Source organism: Glandiceps talaboti, chromosome 8 (assembly GCF_964340395.1).
Source record: "Glandiceps talaboti chromosome 8, keGlaTala1.1, whole genome shotgun sequence".
In the NCBI taxonomy this organism is placed as follows: Eukaryota; Metazoa; Hemichordata; class Enteropneusta; family Spengelidae; genus Glandiceps; species Glandiceps talaboti.
Window position 1 is genome coordinate 11,160,748 of NC_135556.1, and position 18,236 is coordinate 11,178,983.

The window sequence follows — 18,236 nt, forward strand, 5'->3', positions numbered from 1 at the left end:
ACACAGGGTTTTACAGTTTGAATTGCAATGTTACTACATATAGTTCTTTACTCCAGTGAAAATGGTTACATCCGATCTAATCTTTGGAATGGCCTTTAATGGGAAGTGGTATCCTGCTGTTTGCAAAACATCTTGTCAAGTTTTATGAATCAAATCTATCTGTACAATCAATTTAGTCGAACTAGTTAACAAAGGCGATTCCTACACTTTCCCGACCGGCCCTGTATTTTTCAGTTAAACAAAAATCATCCGATCAAAGTGTTGCTGATGAGCCTACACCCAGTCACGAAATGTCTCCCATTTCAAAAAAGAAAGTGAAACCAGACATACCAGTATTAGTAATCAATGTGACTTGACGTGTAAATTCAGTGTTGTTGTGTTCTGTTGGTTTTCAATAAAAGTATTTTTCTGAGTTAAAATGGTTTTCTATTTTATTTATAATTCATTATCATATTGGTACGTTGTTTGAAAGTGGAAGTATACAGTAGGAGTCTGAAACGATTTTCAATTTTAGGTCAGTTAAGTTAGATGGGGGGGTGGGGGGGTCTGGGACCTAACTTAAGCAATTAAGTTAGATATATTATATTGAACTTTTGATGTTGCCCCTTAATTCAAGTACTTGACATTACCAGTCTTAGATATGACCTTTTTGCTAGTATCTTTATATTTGATCTTGAACTTTACCTTGGGACAAAAGTTTTAAAAATCCATTAGTCACAGAAAAAAGTAGTGAGGTGTTGTGGGTGGGGGTGGAGTGAGGATGATCGTGTCTTCTACAAATGCTTGTCATTCTGAAAACATTGACGATGTAAATCACAACTTTCCTTCTCATGATGGTAAATTAATTCAATGTACATCATTCTGCATTTGTGTGTATGACTGAGTGTTGAGGGTCTATAGATTGGGTTTGCTAATAACTTAAACAAATGACAGTGAGAAACAACTATTTTCAAATTGCAAGTTTCTAATTTAGGGTTATTGTAACTGACAGGGGCAGTGTTTTGCGTGGTGGTAAGGGGTCACTTTGGAAAACATCACTTGAAGTGGGGGGGGGGAGGGGCGGAGTCACTTTAGAAACACTACTTGAAGTGGGGGGGGGGGTCATTTTAGAAACAAGGAGATAAGTGTATACATTTTGGTGACGTGAAATGACTCCGGAAGAACTGTAATTTGTCAATATTTTCTATTACAGGAGATATCCTTTGAGAAAATACATACTCGACTTAAAAACACCGCCCCCAGTCAGTCAAACGCCTTTTGTTAAATTATAATGGTTGAAAATACCATGGAATGTAAAACATTTCTATTCAACGATATTTTTGAAAAAAAATTTAAATTTTTATATTTTTATATTACATACGGCAGTGTTTGAAATGTTATTGAATATCGCGTTTGAGAAATTGAATGATTATTGTGTATAGTATGATTACATAACTCTAAAACATGACATGTGAACATGTTTTAACAGGTTGCATATTAAGAAAGACAATGCAATGTTTGAGACATATATACACAATACAGTCTGTATATATGGTAGAACGACTGTATTGTATAACAGCCCCAGGTAAAAGTTACATTCTTTAAGCTATTCAATACTTATAAGAAAGGTGAGCCAGTAACCCGTGACAATGTTGGCATCGCCGCCAAATCTAGGGCCAAATCTAGGACAGGGACTTGAAGACATTCTGTAGTAGAGAACCACCGACACCGAGGTGTTTCTTGGTTTAGAAAAGGAACCAACAACTCAAGTGAGTGTTCATCCAGTTTTAACATATCATATGGTATCAAATCAGTTTGGAGACATCCAACTTTTATGAAATAGGTGACAGAAACAAATGAATTTTGTTGGATAATTCGAATGTTATTTTCATAACCGTAGGAACAAAACAAGCTTTGCGATTTTAATCTGGGCGAGGTCAGTCTTTGTTGTAGATTTATCTCACAGAGTATAGTTAACAGTGTGTCGTTACCAACGTTTGTTAAAATTCGACATGTTCTAAATGGATAGTTTACAGGACCAGCAGTTGTACTCTAGTAAACACTTGCTAAGGTATTTGCTACATACAGTATTTCGCGTGAACTCGGACACATAATAAGAGCAAAAATGAGGCACTGAGTGCTTCAATCTATAAATAACTTTCACACAAGTCATGCAGCTATGGGCAAGAAACTTACTTGTCGATCCTTTGGTCAATCTCTTTTGGAAATAATCAATTGGGGTAACTAAGTGATAACGGATTGGTAAGATTTGAACATTGTATTTTCTAAATTTGTTTTCTTCCTTTGCAATCTAAATTGGTCATAAGGACCGATAACTTGGCAAAATTGTAATAATTAAAACTTTAATAATTTTGTAATTTTATAGTACTTTTAATTTTTTTCTGAGAACAATTTGCCCGGCTTATATATTTGCACTTTGAATATAATCCCAAATAATCATTGACAGTGTGACTTCATACTCTATGGCAGTGTGACGTCATACTATATAGTTCTATGGCAGTGTGACGTCATACTATATGTGTATGTGTTGCTGACTGACAGATATCATGGATATTGCAAGCAGTAGGCATGTCTGGCTCAACAAATGATTTACGAAACATCGCAACATTTCATCGTCTGGAGTCAACGAGTAATACTTTGGTTCATTATAACGAGGAGGCGTTAGCCGCCACAGTTTAATATCGACACATATTATCCCACAGGTACTCGAATCATTCTGTATGATTTTAAAAAAAATATGTACAGTAAATAAGACTTATTTACTATACATATTTTTTAAAAATCATACAGATGGATTAGAGTAAACCTACCAGTGGAATATCCCAAATCACACCGTACTATAAAACTGAGAAAGCTAGATTGGTAGGTTAAGGTGGGTCGCGGCTAATTCGTACTTCTCTGTGATCAGTAATCGTTATGATCTTCAAACTGTTAATAACAAACCTCCTTAAATGTTAATAACATATATTATTATATACATATAAACCCTCATAAAGTCATATTCCCAGGGTGTGACGTCAAAGTACGGTAATATGAAATCCATACATGTATGATATCATAATTACTATACGTTGACGTCACAGTATAGTAATATGGTCGGAACTACTTTGAACTGTTTGTAAACACCATCAACCTGTACAGTTAGTAAGTTGTTGTTGTTGTTGTAGTTGTAGTTGTTGTTGTTGTTGTTGTTGTTGTTGTTTGAAAATATGGTTTCCTTTCTATTTATGTGATCAGTATATTCATTGATTGCCGAACATCGACCATTATCATCAGTGTAAACAGTGAACAAATACACCTCTTTCGGACACTATCCCTTTTCGTAAAATTTCACCATGTTTTTTCGACGTTTTAACTTGCCAGTGTTAATGTTTTTAGCGTATGACTGAGCCGAGTTCTGTGCATAACCGCCGAGTGTAGGCATCCGGATCCGTTCCTTAGTCAGTCTCTCCGTATGGATCATTTTTTCCACAGAACGTGTCTATATTTTGTCAAAGAATTAATCACTGCTGTTGGCAAACGTCCCGTCGTTGGCAAAATGTTCCCTGCCTGAAAGTCGCTGGTGTAATTTTAATGACCCCAATATATAGGTTAGTACTCGTAGAAGTAGCCACCGTAGCTGCCGCAATGGCGGGTCTACATTCTGAAAACTGAATAAACAGCTGAGAGCAGTAGCCCTATCACTTTGTAATTGATGCGCGTTCAGCGTAAGTTTGAGAATATTTTAGTTTAAAATTGTCATCATAATAAAAAAAAAACAAAAAAACAGTGGGTCTATGTATATAATAAATAAATAATCTCCCGGTATTTCTCATTCTTGCTACGTCATCTCGGACTCATGATTCCCCTATGTCTGTAGCCCTCCTTGCCTATCGACTCGGAGGGATACGGCCGACTTGAGGGGAATCATTCGTCCTCGATGACGTAGCACTCATTCGGAATACCGGGAGGTTACATTCTACTAGGACGTTAACTTGTTTGCATCGAAGTGATTGTGTACATGTCATTTCTATAATTTTGCAGGTAGACATCTCGTACTTCGTACTTACTGTGATCACGGAAACAACAAAAGGCGTTGTCATGGAAACAACAAAGGGCGTTTTCCTTCTTGGGACGGTGCTCTGTGTGCTTTTCCCAGTAATCTGTTGTAAGTCTACTAAGCTTATAAATAACTCTCATCAAATTGACACTTTATATTTGGTAATGGTGGTGTGAGGGCTATAGAGGTGACCTTGATCAATGTCGATGTAAGGTTAGATTACTCTAATTGGTTTTGGGGATTAATCCCAATAAAGTTCTACGAAATGAAATATTCAGTGTAATTCAAAAGCATCAGAGAATGAGCAGAATTTACGGCGGGGGCAGTCGATACAATATTTTGGTCAATTTTTTTTCGCAGCCCCTCCGCACCTCCTTACAAAATGCTCTAAAAAATTCATGCCCCCTCCAGAAAAAAATAAATCCAAGAATACCCATCCCTCTGGATATCCCCCAGATATCAAATAGTTAAACCCAAATCATTGTTCTCAACAACAACCCCCCTCACACATACCCCCCCACACACACATACCCCCCCCACACACACACATACCCCCACACACATAACCCCCCCCCCCACACACACACACATATCCCCGCGACCAACCTCTAAACATGAAATGTTTCTTTCTGTGCCTTTTGTCAACAATACCAGATGTACTCACAAGACTTTGTTAAAATTCCTTTTTTTTCATTTACAGATTCTCATTCATGTGAGAGTGGAAAACCACAAGTTGAATTAGGTAAGCACAATTGATGTACTATATATCGATATCATCATAATAACGATATATGTAACCAAGTCACCTTCTTTTTTCATTTATATATATATATATATATATATATATATATATATATATATATATATATATATATATATATATATATATATATATATATATATATATATTGAGGGTAGAAGAAAATCAAGTAGGTTTTTTTCGTCTCTGCAAGCCTGTTTCGTGAGTAAATCACTCGTCAGGAGATGCTGATGTACTGAATATACTAGTACCTCGTATAAACCGTGTGGTGTAAGGCGGGTTTTACCTAGGGTGTTGAGTGGTGCTTTTGAAGTTTGTACAAAAGGTGTTAATAAGTTATGGCGGTGTGCGATGGGGTCAGGTGTTACACAACAATGTTTTATTTCTATGACGACAAGAGGATACAAGTTCATTTCGTTTGTTTAATGTAGATAGTTCGGGTCGGCAGATAATAAAGAACTTTTCTTTGAGGCATAAATTGCACTTCTTGCTTGAGCTATTGTAGGTTGGATTGGATGAAAATGGTCGCCAGGAAATGGAGTGGTCGATGTTTTTATCCTTGAGGGTCCAGATATGTTTGCTGAGTTCCGTAGAGTTCCTGTGTTTAGTGTATGCTGTATGGTTTCTATACCTTGTCTTAAACTCGTTTTCTGTAAACCCAATGTATGTTTCTGTATTGTCGTTGTCCTTGCGTGTGACGGCTGCTTGGTAGATGACGGATCGCTGTAGACAGTTTTCGTTGAGCGGGCATGTTTTCTTTTGCCGACAGTTGCATGTTTTACTGACATTGGTGCTGTTTACGGTGGTGTTGGTGCGTTCGTGTGAAATAAGGATGCGTTTGTTGTGGTTGTCGATGACGTGCTTGATGTTATTCATGCAGCTGTAACTGATTTTAAGGGTGTTGCGGTTGAAGATTTTTCTGAGTTTATGATCTTTGTGGAAGTGTTTATCTATAAGGCTGAGGAATCTGTGTCCGGTGTTGGTGCTAACATTTTTGCTGAATGGGGGTTGTACCATAGTATGTCTTTCCGTTGTCTGTTTCTTCGTCTAGAGGTCGTAGTCGGCTCGTAGTGTAGTGTGTATTTGTATCCGCTCTCGTTGAGTGCTTTTTGGTATGGAGGCGCGGCTTGGTCGAAGGATGCTTTGTCCGAAGAGTGTTCTTTGTCGTGATTTGTGGGTAGTTGCTCTCTCGATGTACATATTGTAGGATGGTGTCAGGCTTTGTGTAGGACCGGTACGTACCGTTGCTCAAGTTGAGGGTGACATCTAAAAAGTTGATCATCTGTTTGTTGGCTTCTATTGTAATGCGTAATCCGTTGAGGTGGAAAATGCAGCATATGTTTTTCTTGATGTTTTCTGTGTCTCTTGGTGATGTGTTCGAAACGGCTAATCCGTCATCTCTGTATTAGCCTATGTTGATACCGGGGCCTTGTAGTTGGGAGAGGAGGAAGCTTCCTACCAGCTCGCATGTTTCGGCACCATCATAGCTGCCCATTGTTACGTCGAATGTTGTGTTGCCTTTCTTTTCCCAGGGTTGTTGTTTATGTATAAGGACAGAGTTCTTGGCATGGAGGATGATGTTACGTTCGTCGGCTGTGATGTTGTCGTAGTCTGAGGCGAAAGTCAGTGCTCTGTTGAGGAGGTTTTGGCTGATTGATGGGTAGAATTCTACAACATCGAAGCTGATGAAGTTGTGGGCTTGTTTGTTTTCGACGGCTTTAAACCATTCGATTACTGATGCTGTGTTCTTCCATTGGTTGAACTTTGTCGAATTTAGAATTTTGGTGTTGATTCGATCGAGTATTTGTTTACTGATTTTGCCTATCTCGGATTTTGTGGGGTTGATAAATCGGCAGGTAGGTTTGTTGGTAAAATTCGGTTTGTGGTCTTTGAGTGTCACGAATGCTTCTTTGTATGCTGTAGTATCTACTCTGTCGTCGAAGCGTAGTTTCGTTGTGATCTTTTTGTTTTCTCTATGGATTGCTTGTGTGGTGTTGGGTTGTGCGTGTTTGTAGGATTTTGTGACGTTTTGTTGTAGGAGGTCGTTGTATGTTTTGGGTTTAAGTTTGTAGTAGTTTGTCGTCTTGTATATATATATATATATATATATATATATATATATATATATATATATATATATATATATATATATATATATATATATATCATTTTGATGTTGCTTATGATTCACACTCTACATTCTCTTCCGAATAGGTGATGCCTTACCAGAATGTGATCTCGACGAATCTTACTGTGGCAAGTTTGGACTAGACTTCGTCTGTACTGAAACTTACAGATTCAGGCACCCATGCAAAGACAGAGGCCAAAATGTCATTTGCTCCTCCCCTGACAAAAATCTAGCTCCAGCAACACCGGCTACAACTTTGAAAGTGTTGGCATACAATGTTTGGGAGCGTGGGTATACGTATTACCAGAATGGTCAACATGAGCGAACCTGTCGTATCCCACAGCAAATCTTTGACCTGTATGGTGACCTTGACGTCATTGTGTTTAATGAAGCCTTCATGGGTGGATGCTTTCCCTACGATGGTGTATCATTCCGCGACATGTTGACTCAATATGGATTTGAACATTTCACAAAGACACTAGGCGAAGAAGATAGAGAAGATACCCAGAATGGTGGTGTCTTTATCGCGTCTCGATGGCCAATAGTGAAAGAGAGTGAAAGAATATACAAAAATGCTGCTCAGCCTTCTCCGGATAACGTGTCCGACAAGGGATTGGTGTACGCAAAAATCGAAAAGGAGACAAATTCTGGAAAAAGAATATATCACATCCTGGGAACTCATATGCTGGCTGGATTGCATGGTGATGAGGGAGTTAAAATACGAGCTCTTCAAGCCAAAGAAATGCGGATGTTCGTGGAAGAACAAAACATAACAGCGGAAGAGCCAGTTATCTATGCCGGTGATTTAAATACAGATCTCCATGGCACAGATCGAAGATGGGAACAGATGTTAGAAATCTTCCAGGCAAATATGCCGGGTATTGTCGGAGACCTCAATGTGACCATAGACTATGAAAACAATGACGTCAGGGTAAGTCCAGAGGATGGAGGAAAGTGGCTAGATTATGTCATCTATAGCAACCAGCATTTGATGCCGAACAACGCAAGCCAAGAATCTATCAAATTCGTGGATGAAAATCCATTTGAAGTTTGTATTCAACCTTTGCCAACTCAAGAACCCTGTCAGTTGGCCATGAATATAACAGACCTTGCCGAACATTATGCAGTGTTAGGTCGTTTTGATTTCTCCTCTGCAGTTTTGGATCCTGTTGAATACCCAACTCCAGAACCTATACCAGGTAGGCCTATGTAAATATAATGTAATGAAATGTTATGTTATGTTATGTTATGTTATGTTATGTTATGTTATGTTATGTTATGTTATGTTATGTTATGTTATGTTGTGTTATGTTATGCTATGTTCTGTCATGTCATGTCATGTCATGTTATTATGTTATGTTATGTTATGTTATGTTATGTTATGTTATGTTATGTTATGTTATTATGCTATGTTATGTTATGTTGTGTTATGTTATGCTATGTTCTGTCATGTCGTGTCATGTCATGTTATTATGTTATGTTATGTTATGTTATGTTATGTTATGTTATGTTATGTTATGTTATGTTATGCTATGCTATGCTATGCTATGCTATGCTATTTGTTTGCTAAAGTGTCCTACGTGGACAATGACATAGAAATAGCCACATCCAGCCCACTGGCTAATATTAATAAGCCACAAAGTATACAAGATAAAATAAATAGTGTCACATGTCTCAAATATACATTAGCATCATTGACAAAATAACAAAAATTGTGTGACTACAAGTCCTTTGTGGTTTTAATAACAATATATTCATTAAAATAAGCTTTGACAAGGTTTTTTCTTTAAGAGGTCTATCAGAAAACACTGAATATTTAGTGACTGTGTTATTGACAGTTCAATCCTTTCTATTTATTCCAATAGAGGAATGTACTAATGATGTACCGAAAGTATGGCTGGGTAAGTCAAATCATAACATAAATCATCGCACTGTCTTCAGTTTTAAAACCTTACATGTAATTATACTATATATATGCTACCTAGATCTAGACTACCTTTAGACGTGTAGGACCATAAACCCTACCCTACCCGTGTAGGGTCTAGTGTAGAACTAAACGTAGACTGTAAGATACGTCGTGACGTTTCGCCCGGCCTCCTCTGTTAGGGGTTGGCCGATGTGTGAGGGCGCCCCGTCACGGTGTACCTTACAGACTATAGACTAAACGCTACAACACTATTTCCGCTATCTATCTATAAACATACATTTTGATTTTTTTTTTTGAATTTTTGTTGGACGAGCGAAAATTCAAAAAATGAAAATGTCAGTTAGGATAGCGGAAATAGTGTTGTAGCGTTTGGTCCTACACGTCTGCAGGTAGGCTATATACTATCTTCGGGACTTGAATACTATAAACCTAGATATTTTCGCCGCGAAAAAATTTTGTCATCTATAAGAGTCATCAGCTATCTCAAAGACTAATTTTTACTTCCATACCAGACTGTAACATTGTGTTCATGTACGAGAAGGCAATCTAGTCACTACTTAATTTTGCATTTTTTGCCAAAAATAAGTCTGTATGGAAAATCTTCAAAATTACATTATTTTTCCACACTCGTAGAAATACTGCGTGGAGTATCACGTAATATCAAGCACGGTGGCTTCACTGTGATGGAATTCTAAGAGTTAGCAGTTATGCACTTACAGAACTATATAAAACATATGTAGACATGAAAACGTATTCAAATCATACACTGACTTTTATTTAACGTATATTTTATTCGTTTACTTGATATATATTGCTTCATAGGATATGCCACCAATGAGTGTGACTTGACACCCAAATATTGTGAGATGTTCGGACTAGAAGAAGTTTGTACGGCAAGTTACAAGACGTGGGATTTATGTCATGTAAGGGCTGGTAAAAATGTCCTCTGCGCTGTACCAAAGATCACGTTACCTCGTCCAACACCAGCCACTACATTTAAGGTAATAATAACAATGGTTTATCATATGTCTTACTCAATGTATCCAGCCCTTACACTGTTCGATGGTTTGAAAAAGGTTCATTTGGCACAATTAATTGGCAACGGCCATCTCAGGTTCGAAATATTATAGTATATTATTATGTTCATTGTCAACGTCTTGGAGAGTCAGAAGGAAGCTAAATCCATAAAGGCAACCGAAATTGTACCCGTGTGCGCATGTCAATCGTGATTGCATCGTATATGCTTGTTTGGACATAGACCCTATGTTTGAACAATCTTTCATTGCGCACTTCTTGCAGTTTCAGCCAGTAACTCAATAGTCAATTTTCCGGTTCCAAGATGCATTGCGCGAGATGATGTCGCTTATGTTGTTAGATTTCATTTTACTCTTGTTTTGTCTTTATTGTATTTGAAATAACATTTTCATCAGGAAATGATGGTAAGACATGTTGACCTCTTTAATTAGGGGTGTGATTTTATAGAACAAAAACTGAACGTCATCGATGACAGATTGGGTTTTACGGGTAAACCCAGGGTACCGTCATGTGACAACCATCCCCTGAGTAGCGCGTGCAAACCCCTCTGCGCGTACGCGTATAATACATGGCATTGTATGGGGACACGCGCAATGCATCTTGGAACCGGCAATAGGTCTATTCAATCTCTGTTCAATTTTTGCTGGTAGAAATAGGAATGCCTGTTATTGCAAATGAGAGTACAATCTATTATAACTATAAAATGGTCAAAATAATGACTTTTTATACATCTTCCCCTGAAATATATTGAGTACTTTGCTGTTTATATAAATATGTGAGGGGACATGCCCAGACTAGCTGTAAGCTATTTCCCTACTTCCCATTTACATGAATTATCCAGTGTTATATTTATTAGGTGTAAATATACTGATTACGTATTGATGTATATTGGAAACAAACGACTACATTCACCTATGTGACTGCCTTCTTTCTGAAATGACCGGTAACATGTTCGTACAGAGTTTATGTGGACCTTGTGTATGACATCATAATTTTAGTATAAAAAATATCACTGGGTACCATAACACATACCCCCCCCCCCCCTCACCCAAACATTCGACGATATCATGTAATTCATGTCTTTTCTGTGATTTCACATTGAAGGTACTTACCTACAACGTGTACGAGTTACGATATCTCTACTACCAAAGTGGTCAACGCGAACGAACATGCAGAATTCTAACTCAGATCTTTACTCGCCATGGAGATGTCGATGCTATCGTCTTCCAAGAGGCTATTATGGGTGGCTGCTTTCCTGACGATGGGGCATCCTTTCGTGATATCATGACTTATTATGGTTTTAAATATTTTACCGGTACTCTTGGAGAAGACCTCATGCGCCTACTCCCCCCTCCGTACACTTATGAGAATGGTGGCGTCTTCATAGCTTCACGTTGGCCAATACTTAGTTGGGATGAAACTGTGTATGAAAGTAAAGTTGCCATCTCCTATGATGCAATGGCAGCCAAAGGGGCTATTTATGCAGAGATCGAGAAATCAGTTGGCGGCAAGACGAGAAAATATCATGTTCTTGGTACTCATTTACAGGCTGATCATGATGATCTCGGTGACGAAGTTCGGTTCAACCAAACTGTCGAGATGCATGCACTGATGCTTAAACAGAATGTCCCCAAAGATGAAGCAGTGATTTACGGTGGAGATTTTAATACTGATTTTAACTCGAAACCAGTAAAATTTCAGGCCATGTTAGAGGCAATGGAGGCCAAACTTCCTCAAAAAGTAGGAAACATCAATTGTACCAGTGATAAGTGTTTCAACGACATCAATAAGAACGACTTTGACCCGGACTGCAACGAAGAACGCGACTGGTTGCCAGGCATATGGCTTGATTACGTCCTGTATAGCTACTCACATCAAGTACCGGTCAAATCCAGCCTAGAAGCCATAAAGTACGTTGACGAACCTAAATTCACCGTATGCATGGATCATATCATCGAACCTTTTGGCGGTCACTTGTATCCGTATTCAGACAGATGCATTATGCCGAACAACATTTCGGATTTATCCGATCACTACGCTGTCCTCGGTACATTTGAGTATTCGGTGGTGGAAGACGTACCATCATCTCCAGCAATGAGACATTCCTCCTTGTTTTCGGTAGTTGCTGTTTTCCTGCCAATCATATTTTCTTGAAAATTGTGTCACAGACCAATATTTGAGTATTTACTATTTTGGCAATTTTGCCCCTTTGTCTAAAAATCATTAATTTAATTACCTTCTAAAGTTGAGTTACCAGACTAATAACGTTAATCCTGACTCTTATCGGCTGAATGGCGAGAAAACTAAGCATTTACATATTTGTTCAGTTGAGTATAAAAATAATCTCATTGCTTTGTCACATAATATATTAATGAGAGCATATGGTCCTAGTGTACTCGATAAAGCTAGAATTTCGCTGACGATCCAATTTTAAGTAAATTTATCACCGATGACTTCATCGTTTACTTACATCCAATCGCAAAGAAAATATATTATGACATCATTGTTTAATAATGGAAATGTAGACACTTTGTTAAAGTAAGAGTTTGGACAATAGAGGCCAGTAGAAAGAGAGAAGAAAAAAGGTAAGCATCTCGTTCGGAGAGGTACATTGTATGTAAGTGGCGAACCATAAATCTGTCTTTTGAGCTATTCCGAGGTGCGCGTGTGATCTGGTATAAGAGTAACTTTGAATGTGGCGTACAGTTAGCTGAACAGTCACTACAACATTTGACGAACAAAGAGAATAGCAACACTAATGTGAAGTCAACACCATTGAACGACGAACGTCGACGGACAACTATAACTTAACATTCCTTTGTAACTAGCACAACAACGAACGTCTTATTTGAAAGCATCTGAGATTACAAAGAAGTAAAAAAAACTTCCACCTAGGGGTCTGTAATTTTACAATTTTTGTTACGGTGCAGTTTCGTTAGACGGTATTCGACATATATTCGTAAAAGACAAAACAATACAATATTCTTCGAGGTGCAGAAAAGCGTAAGTAAAACTTCCTCTTAGATGTAAAGTTAGTCTTGCTGCTAGACGTTTGGGCCTTCTTCCGATACCATAAGCGAACGAAGTTCGCAGTGAGGGCTTTCGGTCGTGTGTCGTATTGTATAGGACGAACATCCGAGGTCTAGCAGATAGACTAATGTAAAATTTGCTTAACGTTTTCACCAATAGCTCAATAATGGAGGTTAATACATGTACACAATATCATTCCCTGGTATGCCCTACTCGTAGTAAACTGGGTAAAACAAAGACGCTTAGCTCACACGTATTGTTTGTAACGGCTATGATTTGCGACAGTATTAAAATACATCAGCGTGATAATTGAAAAGTAAAAAAAGACAATTTTTTTTACAGCGACTGTAAGGTCTACAAAAAATAATTGTTTGGTTCCGCTTACCCGACCCCACCTAGCTTTTCACTGCCGACCCTAAATTTATTTTTACGTATTCGAGAAAAAAATAATAAAATAGCAAAAATGGTGAAGTCTCACGAGAAATAGTGGATACGGAAACTGACATCAACTGAAATAAACAACACATGCACAGATACAATTTGGAAAACAATGGAAAACCTGAACTAGACACTCACACACGAAAAAGAAATAAAATAAATGCCCCACCTATTCTAAATTTGAGTAACCGGAACCACACAATTTTTTTTATTAGGCCTAAGATTGATGTTTTACATACTCAGAATATGATTGTTAACAATGATTATAATCTAGTGAGAGATTAGGTAGTTGTTTTCAGCTCTTTTTCTAGTTTCGAGTATACGGCGGCCTCCCGGTCTGCAGGAAATGTCGACATCAAATGTTTAAGATTGCCAATTGTCTTCCCTTTTTCTGTGACAACATATATCGGGCATACAGTTTACATCTCTCACAGTTTTACTCGCTGCAATGTGAAAATATTCGCTACTATTTGCAATCTAGCCTTTGGTAGGCTGGATACATAAACTTACTACTTGAAATTTGACGTGCTTTATTAGGGCGTGATTTTTTTGAAAATCGTCTTGTTAATGTTGTGGTAAAATGAACAGTGGAGGTATGTATACACAATTCCATAATATGAGTTCGTGTTCGAAACATCTAGCAAAAAGGTCCCACATTTTAGTGTAAGGCAGTATGACTGAAAATAGCTTAAATTACCTTACCTTAATATTTGGTCCTGTTATTCCTACACATACACTACCTGTACACTGAATACTAGAGTTAACGTTTTCCGTGTACATATATTATAGCTAAAGTGCACAATGATAAATCATCCTAAAAATCACGCCATGAAACAAGTCAAACATCGAGGTATTGTGAGTGTATCCAGGCACTAAGGGCTAGACCGCAAATTAAGGTTGGGGTATCGGTCACATCTGAACGTAAAAAAACAAAACACTGAAAATTCTGTACAATTGGTCGTACAGTTATATGTGATTCTGCACATTTTTGTTACGTCATAACTGCAGTGTATAATACAATGTACCGTAAACAGGTATATAAACGGGAAAATGTCAAACGTACAGTGGTAAAATGTAAAGAATGCATATTTTGGCAGAGGCACTTTAAATTTCCAAATGAAAATTCTAAAATATGCAAGAATAAAACATACACATTGCATTTCGTGCGCGGAAAAAAATATATAAACCCAGCAAATCTCAGAGTAAAATGTGTTAATTGAAACCATATAGATCTCTGAGTTCTTGCCATGATGCATTATTTTACTCCTGGACCATCTCCCCCACCCCAGGTACTCTGAAAAGGAAGGAAGGTAGGTGACACATTTATGAGAAGCGATCCACAGAATTAAATGATTCGTTAATAATTAACTAAATGACCTGGAAGTAAAATGTTCTCAGTATAGCTTGTTGACCTTGTGCAGGTGAATACAGTTTACGACAGTTAGTTGAGACGAAAATTTTCTTCATTTCAGGAGCGTGGGGACGTAGATTCTGGCTTAGGTATTGAATTGTGAGACTTCGGGATGACAGAGAGGTTGGGACAATGTGTTTAAGTCAGTGTACAGACTGTGTATCGCTACAACCATTGTGACGCGCACTGTCCGTGCTTTGTGAACATAGTCAAAATGAAGACATATTGTAAATTGCTGGTGATTTTGATGGCAGCCACTGTTATCATTCTGGTAAGGTTTTGACGTTCTTCAAGTTGTACTTTACAAAGCACAGGCACTGTTTCAGCAATAATCGCGATCACGTGATATAGCCACAACGAATTCATGTTCACTAATATCATCATCATAGTAGTAGTAGCAACAACAACAACAACAACAACAACAACAACAACAACAACAAATGCATTCATATCTTCAAATCCTAACATTATATTTCAGATTAAAGAGATTGGATTGAGCACAGATTTGACTAAAAAAAGAACAGCATCGGTTCAGCAGTCGTCCCGACCCGATATGATTATGTCGCCCTCAACGACAAAACCCAGTCATCAAAGAGAATCTGGTTTGCCAACAGATGTTTACGAAATCGTCACTTTCCGTCCGGATGACAGAGATTACATCATGGACAAACCAGTTTCGACACACAATTTCACTAATCCAAATATGACAAGATTTAAACTGTCGAGAAATGACACTATCTACGAAGGGCAGATATTTATTGTGAACATTGAAACTTTCAATAGTTGGGGCGTGCAGAAGACAACGGGTGGAGATCTTTGGTTTGCTGCCATGTATGATATCGACCATAAAATGAACACAGCAGGACATGTGATAGATCATCAAAATGGGACGTATAGTGTGTATTTCTACGCAGCTTGGCCAGGAATCGCACACATAGACATTACTCTGGTGTATACAAGTCAGGCCATAAAGTGGCTGTACAACCTGTGGAATATTCCAAATCGCATTGTATGGAAAGGAATCTACTCCCAAAACACAAACGATTCGAATTCATACAGCGAAGCTCGATGTCAGATAGGGAAGATGCCAACACAACGCGGTGAAAGTAAGTGTGGATACAACCATGAAAGTGCTCTTGGGGATATTGGTTTTGTGTGTGAAACGTCATCAAATTGTGACGAGTTGGCCATGACTCAAGGAAACATAACGTGGTTGAATGAAAAAGCAGAACTGTTGGTCGGAGAAAATAATGAATACTTTAAAAGGTAAGCTGACAACTCTGTACTTTTTAAACTATGTGTCTGTTGGCTCTTTACTCATGCTTTCCAGTCTCTCTCTCTACGTGTCTCTGTGTCTCTGTCTCTGTGTGTCTCTGTCTCTCTCTGTCTCTGTCTCTGTCTGTCTGTCTGTCTGTCTGTCTGTCTGTCTGTCTGTCTGTCTGTCTGTCTGTCTGTTTGTCTGTCTATCTATCTCTCTCTCTCTATTATATTTTCTGCCTCAATATTAATGAATTACTTTTCTTTTTCAATTACAGTGAATACCTAATGCAGAGAATAGAGAATGGACCAACTTTCATTCAAATCAAAGGTAAATTAGTGTATAAATATTATCGGTAGGCTAGTGAAGGATTAAATCTTCATACACGTGACATTACTATGACAGTATCAGCTCCATGGATTCTGACAGATGAAGAGTAGCCCGGATACTTGGATATGTCATTCACCAGAACTGACAGTAGAATGTGTCAAATAGTCAGTTCTCTGGGCTGGACGAAATGATAATCTTAGTTGTTATTGTGAGAGTTGTGTTAGTCCATGGTCTGTAAGGTACACCGTGACGGGGCGCCCTCACACATCGGTCAAGCGGCCGGTGAGGGCGGAACGACACGGCATATATTGCAGTCTGTGCTTGTTGTTCAAGTGTTGATTTTAAGACATCAAGCTGTGTTCAATTTAGATTATTATAATTTGTCTCTAGCAACGATGTTTCGTCTTTCGTTGTTAGGAAAATTTTTATAACGTATCTGAATAATTAATCAAGATTTGTGTGTTTACCATCCAGCCAACCGAGGAAGAAAAAATTATGAAGACTTCTTACGTCCTTGCACGCCAGAATGCAAAAGACCAATCGTGTCAGGCTATTGGATTGACGACACCTGGCAGTCATTAATATGTAAATTACACAGGTGGGAGAAGCAGCCAATGAGAGACGTCAAAGAGTGTTTGAGTCATAAAGATATGTACTTCCTGGGGGACTCCACAACGAGGCAGTTTTCAAACGTAGTTGTCGAACTGGTCGGTATGGGAGGGTTGTTAAGGAAACGACATGCCGCGAGGACATATCGCCGAGTTGAAGACGAGGAATATAATATATCGTTCACTTTCCAACATCATCCCTGGGCAGTCGGCGGAAGTCCGTATCCGATCGGAGAAGTGAAATTCGAATCTGAAGTTATTGATAGTTTACAAAACTCACAGTGCAATTACGTCATCCTGGTTGGGCCATATGCGCACTATACGTCATGGACAAGAGATAATTATATCAAAAGACTCCGACTCCTCAGAGAATCCCTTGTACGTTTCAAACAGAGGTGTCCTGATGCTAAGGTCTTCATTAAAGGTAGCAAACCACGTGATCACGCTGTCTTCATTTCATATATACACAGTAATGACTTCTTTCTTTATGAAATGAACAAATTAATGAAGCAGATTTTTGACGGTTTAGGTGCGATATTCCTTGATGTATGGGACATGAATCTGTCATACCCAGCACCGAACAATATCCATATGCCGATGGAAGTTATCCGTCAGGAAGCTAATTTATTTCTGTCCTACATTTGTAAACTTTAGATTTTAATTTGAGGTTTGTGAACATTTTTTTTGAATATGGAAATAAATACAATTCTTTGATAAATAACCGGGAGTGACAGTACGTCTTAGTAAGTAGAATGTTACATTTTAAAACGCGGCAAAAATTAAGCACCCCCCCCCCCCCAGTAAACCCCAACAACAAACAAACCAACCAACCAACAAACAAACAAACAAACAACAAAGGAAGGAAGGAAGGAAGGAAGGAAGAAAAAAACTGATACCCCAGAACAACGTATTCTAGATACGAACTAGAATACAGTGACTAGATGACTGCTTCAAATTGACGAATATACACATTTTTAATGGCCTTCCTTGTCACCCGCCGTTTCTATCGATCTACGCAATATGTGTTGAAAGGTTACGGAGATTGGCACTACACGGAGCCGCCAGCCGTACAGGTAATCACACCAGTGCACAAAGTAGCTTGTAAATATAAAGCTATGTACGGTGGTTGACCTTTTGGTAGATCATTTGTTTAATTTTGTTAATATTTAATTATAAACCAAACGACCGCCATGTTTACGAGAAAGCTGCCGATATTCCCCGAGGTCACGTAGAACGGTTATTTTTGTACTGTGTTCAAGCATCGTAATAATA

The 18,236-nt window shown here is 38.2% G+C and overlaps 2 protein-coding genes across 2 annotated transcripts; both read left to right on the plus strand.

Moving 5' to 3' along the window:
* The first annotated feature begins 3,129 nt into the window (after positions 1-3,129).
* LOC144438869 (uncharacterized) lies at positions 3,130-13,260 on the plus strand. Its single transcript, XM_078128076.1, has 7 exons — positions 3,130-3,144; positions 4,024-4,147; positions 4,740-4,781; positions 7,014-8,126; positions 8,793-8,828; positions 9,677-9,855; positions 10,994-13,260. Exons 2-7 carry the CDS (start codon positions 4,081-4,083, stop codon positions 12,041-12,043), a joined length of 2,487 nt encoding a protein of 828 aa, XP_077984202.1. The 5' UTR covers positions 3,130-3,144; positions 4,024-4,080; the 3' UTR covers positions 12,044-13,260.
* A 1,641-nt stretch (positions 13,261-14,901) lies between these two features.
* LOC144439182 (NXPE family member 3-like) lies at positions 14,902-17,618 on the plus strand. Its single transcript, XM_078128453.1, has 4 exons — positions 14,902-15,039; positions 15,247-16,034; positions 16,304-16,356; positions 16,831-17,618. The coding sequence occupies exons 1-4, from the start codon at positions 14,983-14,985 to the stop codon at positions 17,616-17,618; spliced, it is 1,686 nt and encodes a 561-aa protein (XP_077984579.1). The 5' UTR covers positions 14,902-14,982.
* Positions 17,619-18,236: the final 618 nt, after the last annotated feature.